The 13,762-nt window shown below is 40.4% G+C and overlaps 1 protein-coding gene across 2 annotated transcripts in view; it reads right to left on the bottom strand.

Annotated features, from left to right (window-relative positions):
* LOC138968961 (teneurin-m-like) overlaps positions 1-13,762 on the bottom strand; it is a 118,254-nt gene that overhangs the window by 32,467 nt on the left and 72,025 nt on the right. Inside the window, exons 8-12 of one of the 2 annotated variants that reach the window (XM_070341643.1) lie at positions 12,357-12,551; positions 6,717-6,932; positions 3,079-3,261; positions 2,326-2,472; positions 788-995 (exon numbers count right to left, since the gene is read on the bottom strand). In XM_070341643.1, the coding sequence (XP_070197744.1) occupies positions 788-995; positions 2,326-2,472; positions 3,079-3,261; positions 6,717-6,932; positions 12,357-12,551 (949 nt within the window). The remainder of the gene's footprint in view (positions 1-787; positions 996-2,325; positions 2,473-3,078; positions 3,262-6,716; positions 6,933-12,356; positions 12,552-13,762) is intronic. The other variant, XM_070341645.1, reaches the window with a different exon arrangement.

The following is a 13,762-nucleotide window of genomic DNA, read 5'->3' as shown; positions in this document are numbered from 1 at the left end:
CGTATACTCGTGGTCTACCGCTCACGGCATAGGCAGTGAAATTGACAAGAAGAGCGGGGTAGTGGTTACGCTATGCTGCATAGCACGCTTTTCTGTACCTCTCTTCGTTTTAACTTTCTGAGCATGTTTTTAATCCAAACATATCATATCTATATATTTTTAGAATCAGGAACCGACAAGGAATAAGATGAAAGTGTTTTTAAAATGATTTCGAAAAAAACATTTTGATAATAATTTTTATATATTTAATTTTCAGAGCTTGTTTTTAATCCGAATATAACATATTTATATGTTTTTGGAATCAGCAAATAATGGAGAATAAGATAAACGTAAATGTGGATCGTTTTATAAATTTTTATTTTTTTTTACAATTTTCAGATTTTTAATGACCAAAGTCATTAATTAATTTTTAAGCCACCAAGCTGAAATGCAATACCGAACCCCGGGCTTCGTCGAAGAGTACTTGACCAAAATTTCAACCAATTTGGTTGAAAAATGAGGGCGTGACAGTGCCGCCTCAACTTTCACGAAAAGCCGGATATGACGTCATCAAAGACATTTATCAAAAAAATGAAAAAAACGTTCGGGGATTTCATACCCAGGAACTCTCATGTCAAATTTCATAAAGATCGGTCCAGTAGTTTAGTCTGAATCGCTCTACACACACACACAGACACACACACAGACACACGCACATACACCACGACCCTCGTTTCGATTCCCCCTCGATGTTAAAATATTTAGTCAAAACTTGACTAAATATAAAAAGACTGTCCCAAAGACTCACGTTTCGTTGAAGGAGTTCCTGGTAGCGTCCATCTGCACGCTGTTCTCCTCGATGAGGAACCTCATGCGCTCGAAGAAAGAGGCGGTGGGGGAGGGGGCGTCCTTGCTCAGCAGAATGTCGTTGGGCTCCGGGGCAGTGCGACAGAACACGCTGTTGCGACACGCAATGCTCTCGCAGCAGTCTGGGTCATAACAGTCCTGCAGGCCATCTGGAAAAAACCCGATAAAGGTATGTGAAAACAACCATTTATCCTTCGTTAAAACGAAATTTAAATCCAAATATGCCCGCGTAACATAAGACGCCAAGATGACAGTAGGACATGCACTTAAACATATGCGCACAAGTCTCTACATTCACACTACACACCATTCATGAGACTTTCGATTTCCCCGTTCCCTCAAAGACAAAAAGGAAACAAGACAGAAAGAGAGAGAGAAAGAAAGAAAGAAAGAAAGAAAGAGAGAAAGAAAGAAAGACATACAGAAAGAAAGAAAGAAAGAAAGAGAGAAAGAAAGAAAGAGAGAAAGAAAGAAAGAAAGAAAGAAAGAAAGACATACAGAAAGAAAGAAAGAAAGAAAGAAAGAAAGAAAGAAAGAGAGAAAGAAAGAAAGACATACAGAAAGAAAGACATACAGAAAGAAAGAAAGAAAGAAAGAAAGAAAGACATACAGAAAGAAAGAAAGAAAGAAAGAAAGAAAGAAAGAGAGAAAGAAAGAAAGACATACAGAAAGAAAGACATACAGAAAGAAAGAAAGAAAGAAAGAAAGAAAGAAAGAAAGAGAGAAAGAAAGACATACAGAAAGAAAGAAAGAAAGAAAGACATACAGAAAGAAAGAAAGAAAGAAAGACATACAGAAAGAAAGAAAGAAAGAAAGACATACAGAAAGAAAGAAAGAAAGAAAGAAAGAAAGAGAGAAAGAAAGAAAGACATACAGAAAGAAAGAAAGAAAGAAAGACATACAGAAAGAAAGAAAGAAAGACATACAGAAAGAAAGAAAGAAAGAAAGAAAGAAAGACATACAGAAAGAAAGACATACAGAAAGAAAGAAAGAAAGACATACAGAAAGAAAGAAAGAAAGAAAGAAAGAAAGAAAGAAAGAAAGAAAGAAAGAAAGAGAGAAAGAAAGAAAGAAAGAAAGACATACAGAAAGAAAGAAAGAAAGAAAGAAAGAAAGAAAGAAAGAAAGACATACAGAAAGAAAGAAAGAAAGACATACAGAAAGAAAGAAAGAAAGAAAGAAAGAAAGACATACAGAAAGAAAGAAAGAAAGAAAGAAAGAAAGAAAGAAAGAAAGAGAGAAAGAAAGAAAGAAAGAAAGACATACAGAAAGAAAGAAAGAAAGAAAGAAAGAAAGAAAGAAAGAAAGAAAGAAAGAAAGAAAGAAAGAAAGAAAGAAAGAAAGAAAGAAAAGAAAGAAAGAAAGAAAAGAAAGAAAGAGAGAAAGAAAGCAAGAAAGACAGCGCAACAGAAAAATGAGTAAATAAATAAAGAAAGAAAGACAAAAACAAATAAACAAACAAACAAAGACTATACACACCATTGTCATTATCGGAGTCGTCGGAGCACTTGGTTTCACGTGCCAGGTTGCAGTCCTCGCCCTTCCAGCCATCCCTGCAGTCACACTGCCACGTGTCCTTGTAGCGCTGGCACTCCCCGTGAGCGCTGCACTCATTGGGACACCCGTCTGAAAAAAGGCAGACAAATGTACATCGCTGGTATTTAACAATCGAAAAACACAACAACAAAACCACACACAAAAACATTGTCAAAGATACTCTTTTTCCCCCCAAGAACGTTAGCAGTCTACTTCTTCCGGATTTGTTTTTATTGGTACTCAACGAAATGAGCATAGCTTGTTTTTGTTGCTCCTGCAAATCATTTTTGTCTGTGGGCACCGCAAGACTGGAGATATTTCGACAGAAATTGTACAAGCCCATCACAGACGCGAAAGCTGTTCGAACAGATGCGGAGAGTGTGTGTCCTACTCATTAAAACTCATTGATACTCATTGATATGCACCCCTACTCATTCATACTCCTTCATACTAATTCATACTCACTCTTCATTCATATTCACTCCTACTCATCCATACTCACTAGTCACTCCACCAGTAAATAAATAGACAATTACAAGTGCTCGCTGTCACCATGCTCACCCATACTTATTTATACTGACTCCTAGTCATTCACACTCACTCTTTCTCATTAATATACAAGTAAATGATAAACGACTGAGAGTACTCTCCGACTCCCTGTCCCCCCCCCTACTCATTCATACTCATCATGCTTACTGATGGTGCAGTGCTTTCCATTCCAGCCTTTGTCGCAGACGCAGGAACCGTTGGAGCAGAAGCCGTGCGTGTGACAGCGATGGTCGCACTGCAGCTGGTCGCACAGCGCCCCTGTCCATCCCTTGTCGCACACACACCTCTGGCTGCGACAGTGGCCGTGCACACACTCCAGTCGGCACACCTCTGTCAAGGGCAACACGTGCAATACGACGTTAGTGGTGGGAAAAAAGTAGGTCATGGTTATGTGACTGATCGTTGTGGACACAACACAGTGCCACGATTTCAGAGCTTAGACTGTGACTGAATACCGTTGCAATTTAAAATCCTAAATTACAGATTGATCACTGATGTACGTTTGAGATATTTGAATGCAAACTTAACGATATTTGAGATTCAGAATTGGAATTGCAATTGCTGTTTATTTTGTTGCGTTTTCAACTTTATATGTGTGGCAACTGAGACTTAAAATCTCTTACCCATAAACGCTTCGTAACAAAGCAGCAAATACAAAACAGAAACAAACGGGACAGAAATAGTTCATGTTTTACTGAAAGAAATATATTTAAATTTACATCTTTTGTCACAATACTTCAATTTAACCTCACACCAATCTGCTAAAGGCGAGTAAGTTCTATACAAAAAATGATGGTTCAACTTTATTTGGTCACATATTGAGCGCCACTTCTGATTTCTAGTTCCAAAAATGATAATGCCTGCACCTTACGTTTTTGTAACTTATAAAACACATTTCACCCAAACCATGCAATATCCCCTTCCAATATCATGAATAAAAGTATTCAAATAAAACATAAGTCATACAGCTTTAATTAAGTGTAAGTAGTAATTTTCATGCTGTAGAATGATTAATAATCTCAAAACAAATCAAATGCAAAAAGTTCTTAGCTGTCCAATCCATGTGTATATCAATTATTGTCTTAAATATAAAGGTGGGCAAGACTCATGAATATTAGAAACTCCATTACACATGGCAATTGCTGTGTTTTCAATACATAAGATTCGCAGTTAAGGGTATATGTGGGCGAAATAATAATTGACAATGCATATTATGACTTCTGTAAAAGATCTGCGTTGTATCCACGATTCAAAAGCATACACAGAATAAACAAAACGCTGCAAAAAGTAAAATCATGATATCTCTATACATATCTTATACATTACCCTTGAAAATCACCACAGATCCCTGCCGGCTTTTTAATTTTTTTTTTTTTACATGGGGTTAAAAAACCTTCTATTTGGACACATACTTAAAATAAACAGCGTAGCGGCCTACTTCCTGTGCATTTTTGGCTTAACTGATCCTGTAAGTGACGCCTTTGCCAATCTGCCAGCCTAATTCAACACACGCACGCACGCACACACGCACGCACGCACACACACACACACACACACACACACACACACACGCGCGCGGGCACACACACACAAACGCTCGCACGCACGCACGCGCGCACACACACACACACACACACACACACACACACACACACACACACACACACACACACACACACACACAATAATCACATCATACACAGAAATCAGCCAGGTTGTTGATTTTTGGTATATGTCCAAGTGGAGGTTGCTCTTAATCCTTGTTAGACCTAAAGTATCTATGGTGATTGACAAGATGTTTTACACGAGATGGAGTGTACTTTCAAAATTCAGTTTGGGTTAAATAAAAGGCTGGGATCTTGAATAATCGAGTATTCTGTTTAATGCTGCTTTGTTAAGTAAGCAGCAGGCCTTCGTCGCAGAAAAATTCACCTGACACGAGCAGATAAGGAGATGGGGGCGGGTGGAATGGGGGAGGGTGTGGGTGGGTGGGGGAGAGCTGGAGGGTGAGGAGAGTGGGTTGAATAGGGCACAGAGGAGGCAAGGGTAGGACCGAAGGAAAGAGCTAGGTAGAGAAAGGAATCCGTCCCAACACAATCCCAAGGCTATACGTTGGGGAAAATACCTACTACTCTTAAAAGCCCTAAAAGGGGAAGAAAATCGCAGTACACAGACGAGAGAAGGGGCGAAACGGTAGTCAGGGCAGACAGTGATTGGCGCACAAGTGACAGCGTCAAGTCAATTGACAGTGACGTTACAAAAGTAACGCTCAACAGGCCCCTCCACACATCCACTCCAGGACCGTCTAGTCCGCCTACCCCTCCTCTAATCAAATCGCTACATGTTGGCTACGAATCTCATGTTTGGCTTGGCGAGGGATAAACGGGTTATAAGTGTGGGGAGGGGTTGAGCCGCGGATATTTAGCGTATTTATCCACCCATTTTTTTCTTCTTGCGGTGGATCAATTGTCACCAAATTCCGTCCGGAAAGATAAATATACCCTGGAAAAGACAAGGAACCAAACACCAGGAGCACTGCAAATCAATGAATGGGATCAATGCAAACCACACAACACAACAAACACACAAAGTAACGAGTTAGTAGTGAACGAGTACGTACTACAGTCAGACTACGCAAAGACAAGCAAACAAGCATGCAAGCTGTCAGCATCACTTGAATTATTGCTCCCGGCATGCAACAAGCAAGCGGCGACAACAACACAAAAACTACAACAACAAACAACGAAAACTGGAACATGCGTGGTTAAGTGTGCAATCTGGGAAATCCTACAGGATAAAAGGAAATTTGGTTGGAAGATGAAGAAGGGATTCAAAGAAGAAGAGGAAAACACAGGTAAGTCAAACCATGCCGTTCTTGTCGTACTTGGAAAAGAACACAAATCACTGTTCTTCCAGTCTGAAAAATTTGGAGGATTCCAATTTCCTTTTCAAAAATCCTTTTGGTTGTCAGATTTACAGAAATGTGTGTTCTTTTTGTTGGGACTCAATCCCGAGAATACTTCAAGATGCACGAAACCATGCTGCTTAATTCACACTAATATTTCCCAAATCTGTACTAGTATTGCCTAGGCTTAATAACTTTTATTCCTCAGACAATAACCTTGCACATAATGATGTTCACATTCTCTAAAGGGTTGACCAACAAACTTGGCTCATTAGAACTTCAATAATCTGACCGCATTAACTATTTGCACCAAGTGAAGACTAATAAACTTTTTCAACCGATTTGATTGATGAAATAATTTCTTTACCTTTTGATATGAGCATACTTCAAACGAGCACCTACATTTCTTCTGCAGCTAAACTATCAATGCCAGTCTTTCCAGCAATAAATAAGCCGAGGTTCTTGAATATTCTACATTACAATGTTTTTGCCAACAAATCTTTAAGACTACCTAAAGCTGACCTTTGACTCGATCTAACTTTGCTGGCAAGCTTAAATAAAAAAATATTTAGTCTGAAATCATTCATCACATGGCCTCCCTAAAAAAACGAAGAACTATTCTGCCTGAACGGCTCACCCACGTTCGATGGAAACATTCTGAAAACTGTGATTTTGTTTCTAAGCTGAACAAACTCATTCCCAAACCTCCTCCTCTACACGTTACAAACTCATCTCCAAAAGCCACTGTCTACACAGGTTGTTAATTCATTCCAAAACCTTAAGTGTAGTAGTGTAGTATAGAAACATATCAACACTTTGAATTCAACGCTCCTGAAGGACCAGGTAAGTGCGCTATAGCGACTCACTCCAGTATCTTTACCTGTTTCACAATCAGGGCCCGTAAAGTGTCGCTCGCAAACACACGAGCCAACGTCCGGGTCAAAGATGCCGTGGCCTGAGCAGTTTTGGGCACACACAAGCGTGACATTTATTTTGTCCGGCAGGCTACAGTCGCTGCCTTTGAAGCCGTTAAAACACCGGCACTGGCCATGGATACACAGTCCCTGCCCGGAGCAGTTAGGCAGGAGGCAGTCGACTGGTGGTGGTGATGGTGGTACACGTTGAACAAGGGGGGAGAGAACGGACAAAAGAAACAAAAACAAGAAACCGAAGGTAAGAAAAAAGAAAGCTTTGTATAAAACATGTACAAACAAGCGAAAAAAGAAAAATCAGTGCACGCAGACGAGGACGAGAAGTGTGAATAAATAAAAGCGGAAGACTGGAAACGACACATACAATATAATACTAAGCCCCGAGTATTAAAACCAACTGACCTACGATTATAGGAGGTAACATATCTCTGGTTTCATTGTTTAGTCATTTTCGTTGCATAAGACAACAAAGAGAGCTTTCGATTGACAAAAAAAGAGAGCTTTCGATTGCAAAAAAAGCTTTACAAAACTTCAGCATTTGGGTAGTATTTTAACAAAAATAAAAAAAAGCTTTTACAAAACTTCAGCATTTGGGAAGTATTGAAAAAAAAGGGTAATTAAAACTACTTCTGGAATACAGACAAGAAAAGCAACAGCTGGGAAGTCTGATACCAGCTGGTTTCCACAGAGAATTGTTTATTGAAATTCATTTTAATGACCAAAAGTCAAGTGAATCATCGCTGTAGATTTCCTACCCTGCCCTGCAAGTGATCAATCTATTCGAAGCATGCTTTTTTGTTACTTGCTCTTTCTTAACAAAAAACTCAGTTTCCTATTCCGAGATTGCAAAAATAACGGATTTGCAAAGTGTCAATGGCTTTCCCGACTCTGAAGGAGGCGGGTTGTTCCATTAGTTAAAACTTTGATCGATGGAGAAATCGTTGTACATTTCAAATACGTAAAGACGACGAAAGCATCGTTTTTAAAAGCCAAAGAAGAGACCAACTGCTTCTGATACAAAGAGGATATAAAAAGCAAAAACCGTGCCCAAGAAGTTAAAATTTGCTTTGATTTTCTTTCCTTTTTGGGGGATGTGGGAATGCGTGGATAAGATCATAAAGCGTTTGGCAGAGTTTGATTCGAAAAAAGTACCAGCAAGTGAACTTCATCAAAATGTATTGCACAAAAAAGCATATAACAGAAGTTGAGCAACAGTTTGTACAAAACATCTTGTGTGAGCAAAACTACCGGAGTCTAAAAATACCAAAAAGAAAGAAAACAAAAGAACAGAAAAATAGGAGGCATAATTTTAGCAGCGTAAGCGCAAAAACTTCACGCATCTTCTTACACCAAACCGACACGATGTGTAAAGCTTAGTGGCATGTCACATTTTTCTCCCAAAATTCCTCTCAATAAGCTGCACGTACATCGCACACGCAAACTTGCAATCTGTTTGGGCATTAGCCTGTTAAGTGAGAACAGATGAGTTTTAGCACAATCCTGCATATTCCTGCCTCTCTTGCACGCAACGCCGCTTAACAACTACATTTTAAGCACTTCTTTGTCTGTCCTTGTCAGTTTATTTATTTCCTATTTCTTATGATAAACGGAAGCTTTTGTAACCATTTTCGAGTGTTCCTATGATGGATTTTGGCAGGTGCTTTATTTCCATGCGTCGCATTCTTGACAACTGTTCATTTTCTCCTGGGTTGAAAAATTGACCCAACAAGTTTTGCTCACAGAGAACAACATTGACAAAACACACACACAACGCAGAACAGGAATAGAAAGAGTAGGGAATAATGAGGGGAAAAAGAAATCTGATACAAATGCCAGCTTTCAATGTCAAAAACTACTTCAGGGTGTATAAGATGAAAATATATAAACAAGCCTAATACAGTTTTGTATTGAACAGAATAACACATAATAAAAAGAACACATTATTTGAAGATTACTGGAACATTTTCTGGAGCGAAGCTGATGAAATAGAACACAGAATAAACAGCAAAGTTTATGAAAAAATGTAGTCCAGACGAAAAATTAAAATAAACTCATTTGCTCAAGCGGAAACAGAAGCAAGAGTGATCAAAAGAACAAAAACCAAACAACCCAACAAACACAACATTGACAACAAGAAAAGAGACCAGCAGACATCCGGCCATCAGAAGGCTTTTGTTTGTTTGTTTGTTTGTTTGTTTGCTTAACGCCCAGCCGACCACGAAGGGCCATATCAGGGCGGTGCTGCTTTGACATATAATATGCGACACACACAAGATTTCTGATTCTAAGACAAAAATACAAACAATCTTGCCAGAAACTCAAAAATACAGACACATACAACAAAAACGGTAAAAATATGGAAAATACAAAAATACGGAACATAATCTTGAACAGAGAGTAATTCAACTGTTTTAATCGCTACAAGCAAAGCGGTAAATGAGTAGGTCCATCTGACAGCACGCAGAGGGACACAAGAAAGAATTATTCCCCCCTCTGCTTCTTTACCTCTGTAAACTTGTAGGGGTAGTTATTTTTCGATAATGACCCAGCAACCAAACAAATAACGACCCAGCAACAGCCTGAATCCTCGATAGTGCAATGGGTTGAGAAGCTGTTCTGTTTCGGAACTACTTTTTGCGACTGAAAAGTTCCGAACGCTCTAATGTACGAAGTATACATCTCTGGAGCAAACAATACAAACATACTGCATTTAAATTAACAACTACAGGCCTGAACACATGAATCTCCATATAAAATCCATGAGTTCGGTTGTTTTCTGAATCTAGATCAGACGTTCATCACAAGCAATTTCCCAAGGCAAGTAACTCATACTTTGTCTAGCGACAAGAGTAGTTCCCCTTCTTTTCACTCAGTTTCTTCGACAACAGACTGCAATCCGACGGTCAGTTTTCAACAATATTTCATTTAATAAACAGATCACACGCAACCAAATGCACACATCTCATCAATTTAAACAACATAAAGCGGTTTCATACACTATTTTCCCCAGAAAACTTAACTTCATACAGTTTTTAACGTTGGAACACGGGTGCAAAAGTTCGTCTGCTAGTCCCATTTGACGAAAGAACATTATCCTATCCGATACCAAAACATATACAGAACACACAATATCTGCCTTTGCCGCCACAGCAGAATAACAGCATATCTGTGTACTTGATTTTAGTCCAAAATAGGAAAACTGACAAGAAGTGTTAACAGAATGGAATGATTTGCACGGAACTATACAACCGCGCATTAATCGATCGCCTGCGCAGGTTGACTGGTTGAGTGAATAGGATTCGATCAAACTTTCGCAAAAAAACTCCTCTTTTCTTTGAATAACTGAAGAAAGGAGGAATAAAGAGGTTACACACCTCGTCTCAGTGATTATCAAAAATAATGGTCTCAGTTCGCGGTCATGAAAAAGCTCGCTAAAGCTCGCATTTTTCATGATCCGCTAACTTCGACCATTATTTTTGATAATCACTGAGACTCGGCATGTAACCTCTACTAAACTACTCCAATGACAACATAAACAGGCATTCTTTGGCAAAGCCGACATTTAAACGTTTGCTAGGCTACCCGTTTGAACATAAACACCGCCGATAAAAAGCAGGAACCATCATCCCAACTCCAGATTAGTACTATAGCAAGTGTCTATTCGCTGTACAAAACGACAAACGACAGAGACATCACAACAGCCATCCTCTATTCGATTCAGTCCTAAAGCTCTGGAATATTTTCTTTCTAGTGCCAGAAACTATATATGTGCTTCAGCTACACCAAACACCCAAAGAAAAGAGGCAAGCGCAGGAATCTAGCCATTTTATAACGTTAATACACCAAAAGCAAAAACAGACATCAAAAAACGGAAAAAGAGAAATTCGAGAATAGTTTAGTTCCAAACAATTTCAAACAGCTTTCCCTCAGTCGCAGCTTTTTTGGGGGTTGTGTCTACAAAAGGATCAGCGGTTTTTGCAAAGCACTCCACTCTACAACACCAACAAACTAAGATTAGTTACTATTTTTACGCAAAGGGTGCACGTTTCAGTTTGAAACGGTGAGAGTGTTTGTGTGTGAGCGCCGGATTAGTTCACTCAGACAGTTTTTTTTCAGAGACACAGGAAAAGGCACAAGGAAATACACTACCATCATTTGGAAATGCAGTCACTAAAACAAGGAGAGAAGAACACAAAACAATATATTTTTCCCTCTCAAAGAAATCAGTACTAGTACAGTACGAGCCTTTAATGCTTAAGGACAGTTTTGCCGTTACAACACAAAAAGACAAATTATGACAACACAAATTTGCATTTCAATACCAGCTAGCAACTGGAGTCAGTGACAACGTACCACTCAAATTAAAAAAAAGAAGGAAAAAGCAATCAGATAAGACATAAAGGAAGCAAAATAAAAAAGACAATCACAAAAAAAAAGAAGAAAAAAGACACACAAAATAGACAAACACACACACACCCAGACCAATCTAATTATGTGACCCTCCACCACGGGATGAGTCGCATGTCATCTTTGCATGATTTTAATATTTTTACATTTTCCTAAAGAGTGTTTTATGCTCTATCCAGTGGTAAAAACCGTTTTAGAAAAGAGCGAAAACTTTTCGAGTTATAAGCCTGTGACTAAGGTGACCCTCACACTTTTACCACAGTCCCCCCGGACTTATATTAAGCCTAGCGCAGAACCGCGCGAGGTGACATGCGACTCATTTCGTGGTGGAGGGTCACCTATGTACAGGTAAAACCGAAAGAGCAAAAACACGAAATGAAGACGAAAACGTTGCAGAGAAAAAGAAAAGAGCAAAACAAGAGGAACAAGCCAGTTCCTAAACCGAGATTCGTCTACGAGTTTAGGAGAAACGGCTGTTTTGCCAGAAAAACAAGCTCTCAGAAAACAGGAGAGTGCCGAATCCGGTCTATCTAGAGACGGCAGACGGCATAGAAAAACAGAGAGCTAGAAAGACAACGAAAAGAAAAGGCAACGAAAAACACTCAGTGATTCAAAGGTGAGAGCAGAATGGTGGGTTGACATCGTTGCGATAGCGCACACACGCTGATGTGAGAATGATAAGACAAGCACAGAAATTCTAACAAACAGGCGAAGAGGAAGAGGTAGATGTCGATGTATAGCAAAGCGGGCGTGTTTCTTCATGGAAACATCGATATTCGAGAAAAGAAAATCAGCCTTGTTTTCCCAACGGACTGGAAAAATATGGACATGTACTACTGCTGTGTATTAAAAGAAGATTACACAAAAAAGTTCAATACCTTTCAACATAATTATGTAACAAAACACAAACATTTAAAGACGCCTGACAGCCAGGTGACAACACAAACACTCAATGACGTCAGTCATATTCATGACATGACACAACACAAAATCGACGACCTTTCGGCAGCGACACAATCACGTGACCAAAAAGTGCTTCTTCCTTAAAAAAAATACAACGATGGTGATACAACATCGGATATCAGATAGAAAAGGGGCAAGAAGAAACAACGACAGAAATGACAATAATGACCGACACATGTAAACTCATTTTAAACACAAATCCCCAGTGCCAGACTCACCAATGCCACAGTCGGGTCCCTGGAATCCCTGGAAGCAGACGCACTGACCGTTGATGCAGTGACCGTTGCCGTTACAGTTGGGCACGGCGCACATGTGCTCCCGCAGACTGCAGTCCGCCCCCTTGAAGCCCTTGTAGCACCGGCACCGGCCCTCCACCAGCTCCCCCTGGCCGTTGCACACCTCTGGACATTGGTCTGTGGAACAAAATGAAGAGGTTTCGTTGCAAAAAAGCTTCAATGGTTTGAATATTGCTAATCTCCATCCTGACCGTTTCACGCCTGGATGTTCGTCTGATGAACATAACTATGAACTTTTTATGCGAAGAGCTTTCGTGGTTTGCAATATAATATAATAGTTGGGAGGAAAAAACAACACGCATGGCGCATAGTCGTTTTACGGTACTGCGCTTGTGCAGAATACGGAAGATGGTCACATGGGCATGCAAACTAAAAATTGGCGTAATCATTTTATATCCTGAAATAAGATCCTACATCAGGTTTCATCCTCTCATTTCGACCGGAGCTTTCCCGGAATCGGTTCACATCATAAAAGAGGCGTTATATCGTACCTAACAGTCACATGCAGAACTTGAATCCATCCTCCAGCCTTCCGAACTCGATTCCCAACCCCCCAATCCCACCCCCATACCGAGTCTCATCCTGTGCTTGCTAAAGCTACGGTCCCGGAATCAGTCAACCGTGCTAAAGGAAAGCTAAATCCCACAAAACAGTTACAGGCAGGACTATAATCTACCCAGCCTTCAGACTTTGACCACCCCCTCCCCTCTTCCCCACCCTTCTACATCGATTCTCTACCTCTCCTCTCTACAGCAACTATCCCAGAATCAGCCAAGCGTGAAAGGTGACGTTATGTCTCTGGGATGCGCGCGGTGCCAGAGGCAAAGGCCATTGCGGGTGTGTTTACGAGGTGCAAGGGGGCCATTTGGCGGGGGGCCTGTCCCCCGGAATGGGCCCCTGGGGGCAGAAGATGGCGGTGGCTAACCGTATTAGACCTGCACGGTGACGTGACAATGGATCAGGCGGATTTGTACGCCACATAAACTGGGACAATCCCAATACCCAACACGCCAGCCCCCTTCTCCTCATTTTCAACTTCGTCTTTTATTGGCATTTCGTCCTTTCTGTCTTTTCCCTCTTGCTGGTCCTTTAGTGGCCTGGTGGGGAAAGGGATGGGTTTGAGAAGGACAATTAACGGACACAGTGAACGCAAAACTGGCAGAGAACCGTTCGTGCATCCAAGTTTTTTTGCTTGTTCTGTCGTAATTTGGATATAATGGATGAAATATAACCAACACCCCCCCCCCCCCCCCCCCCCCCAGCAAAAACAACAAGTCGCGTAAGGCGAAATTACTACATTTAGTCAAGCTGTCGATTTCACGGGATGA

Source organism: Littorina saxatilis, linkage group LG6 (assembly GCF_037325665.1).
Source record: "Littorina saxatilis isolate snail1 linkage group LG6, US_GU_Lsax_2.0, whole genome shotgun sequence".
NCBI lineage: Eukaryota > Metazoa > Mollusca > Gastropoda > Littorinimorpha > Littorinidae > Littorina > Littorina saxatilis.
This window is presented reverse-complemented; position numbering and strand designations above follow the sequence as displayed.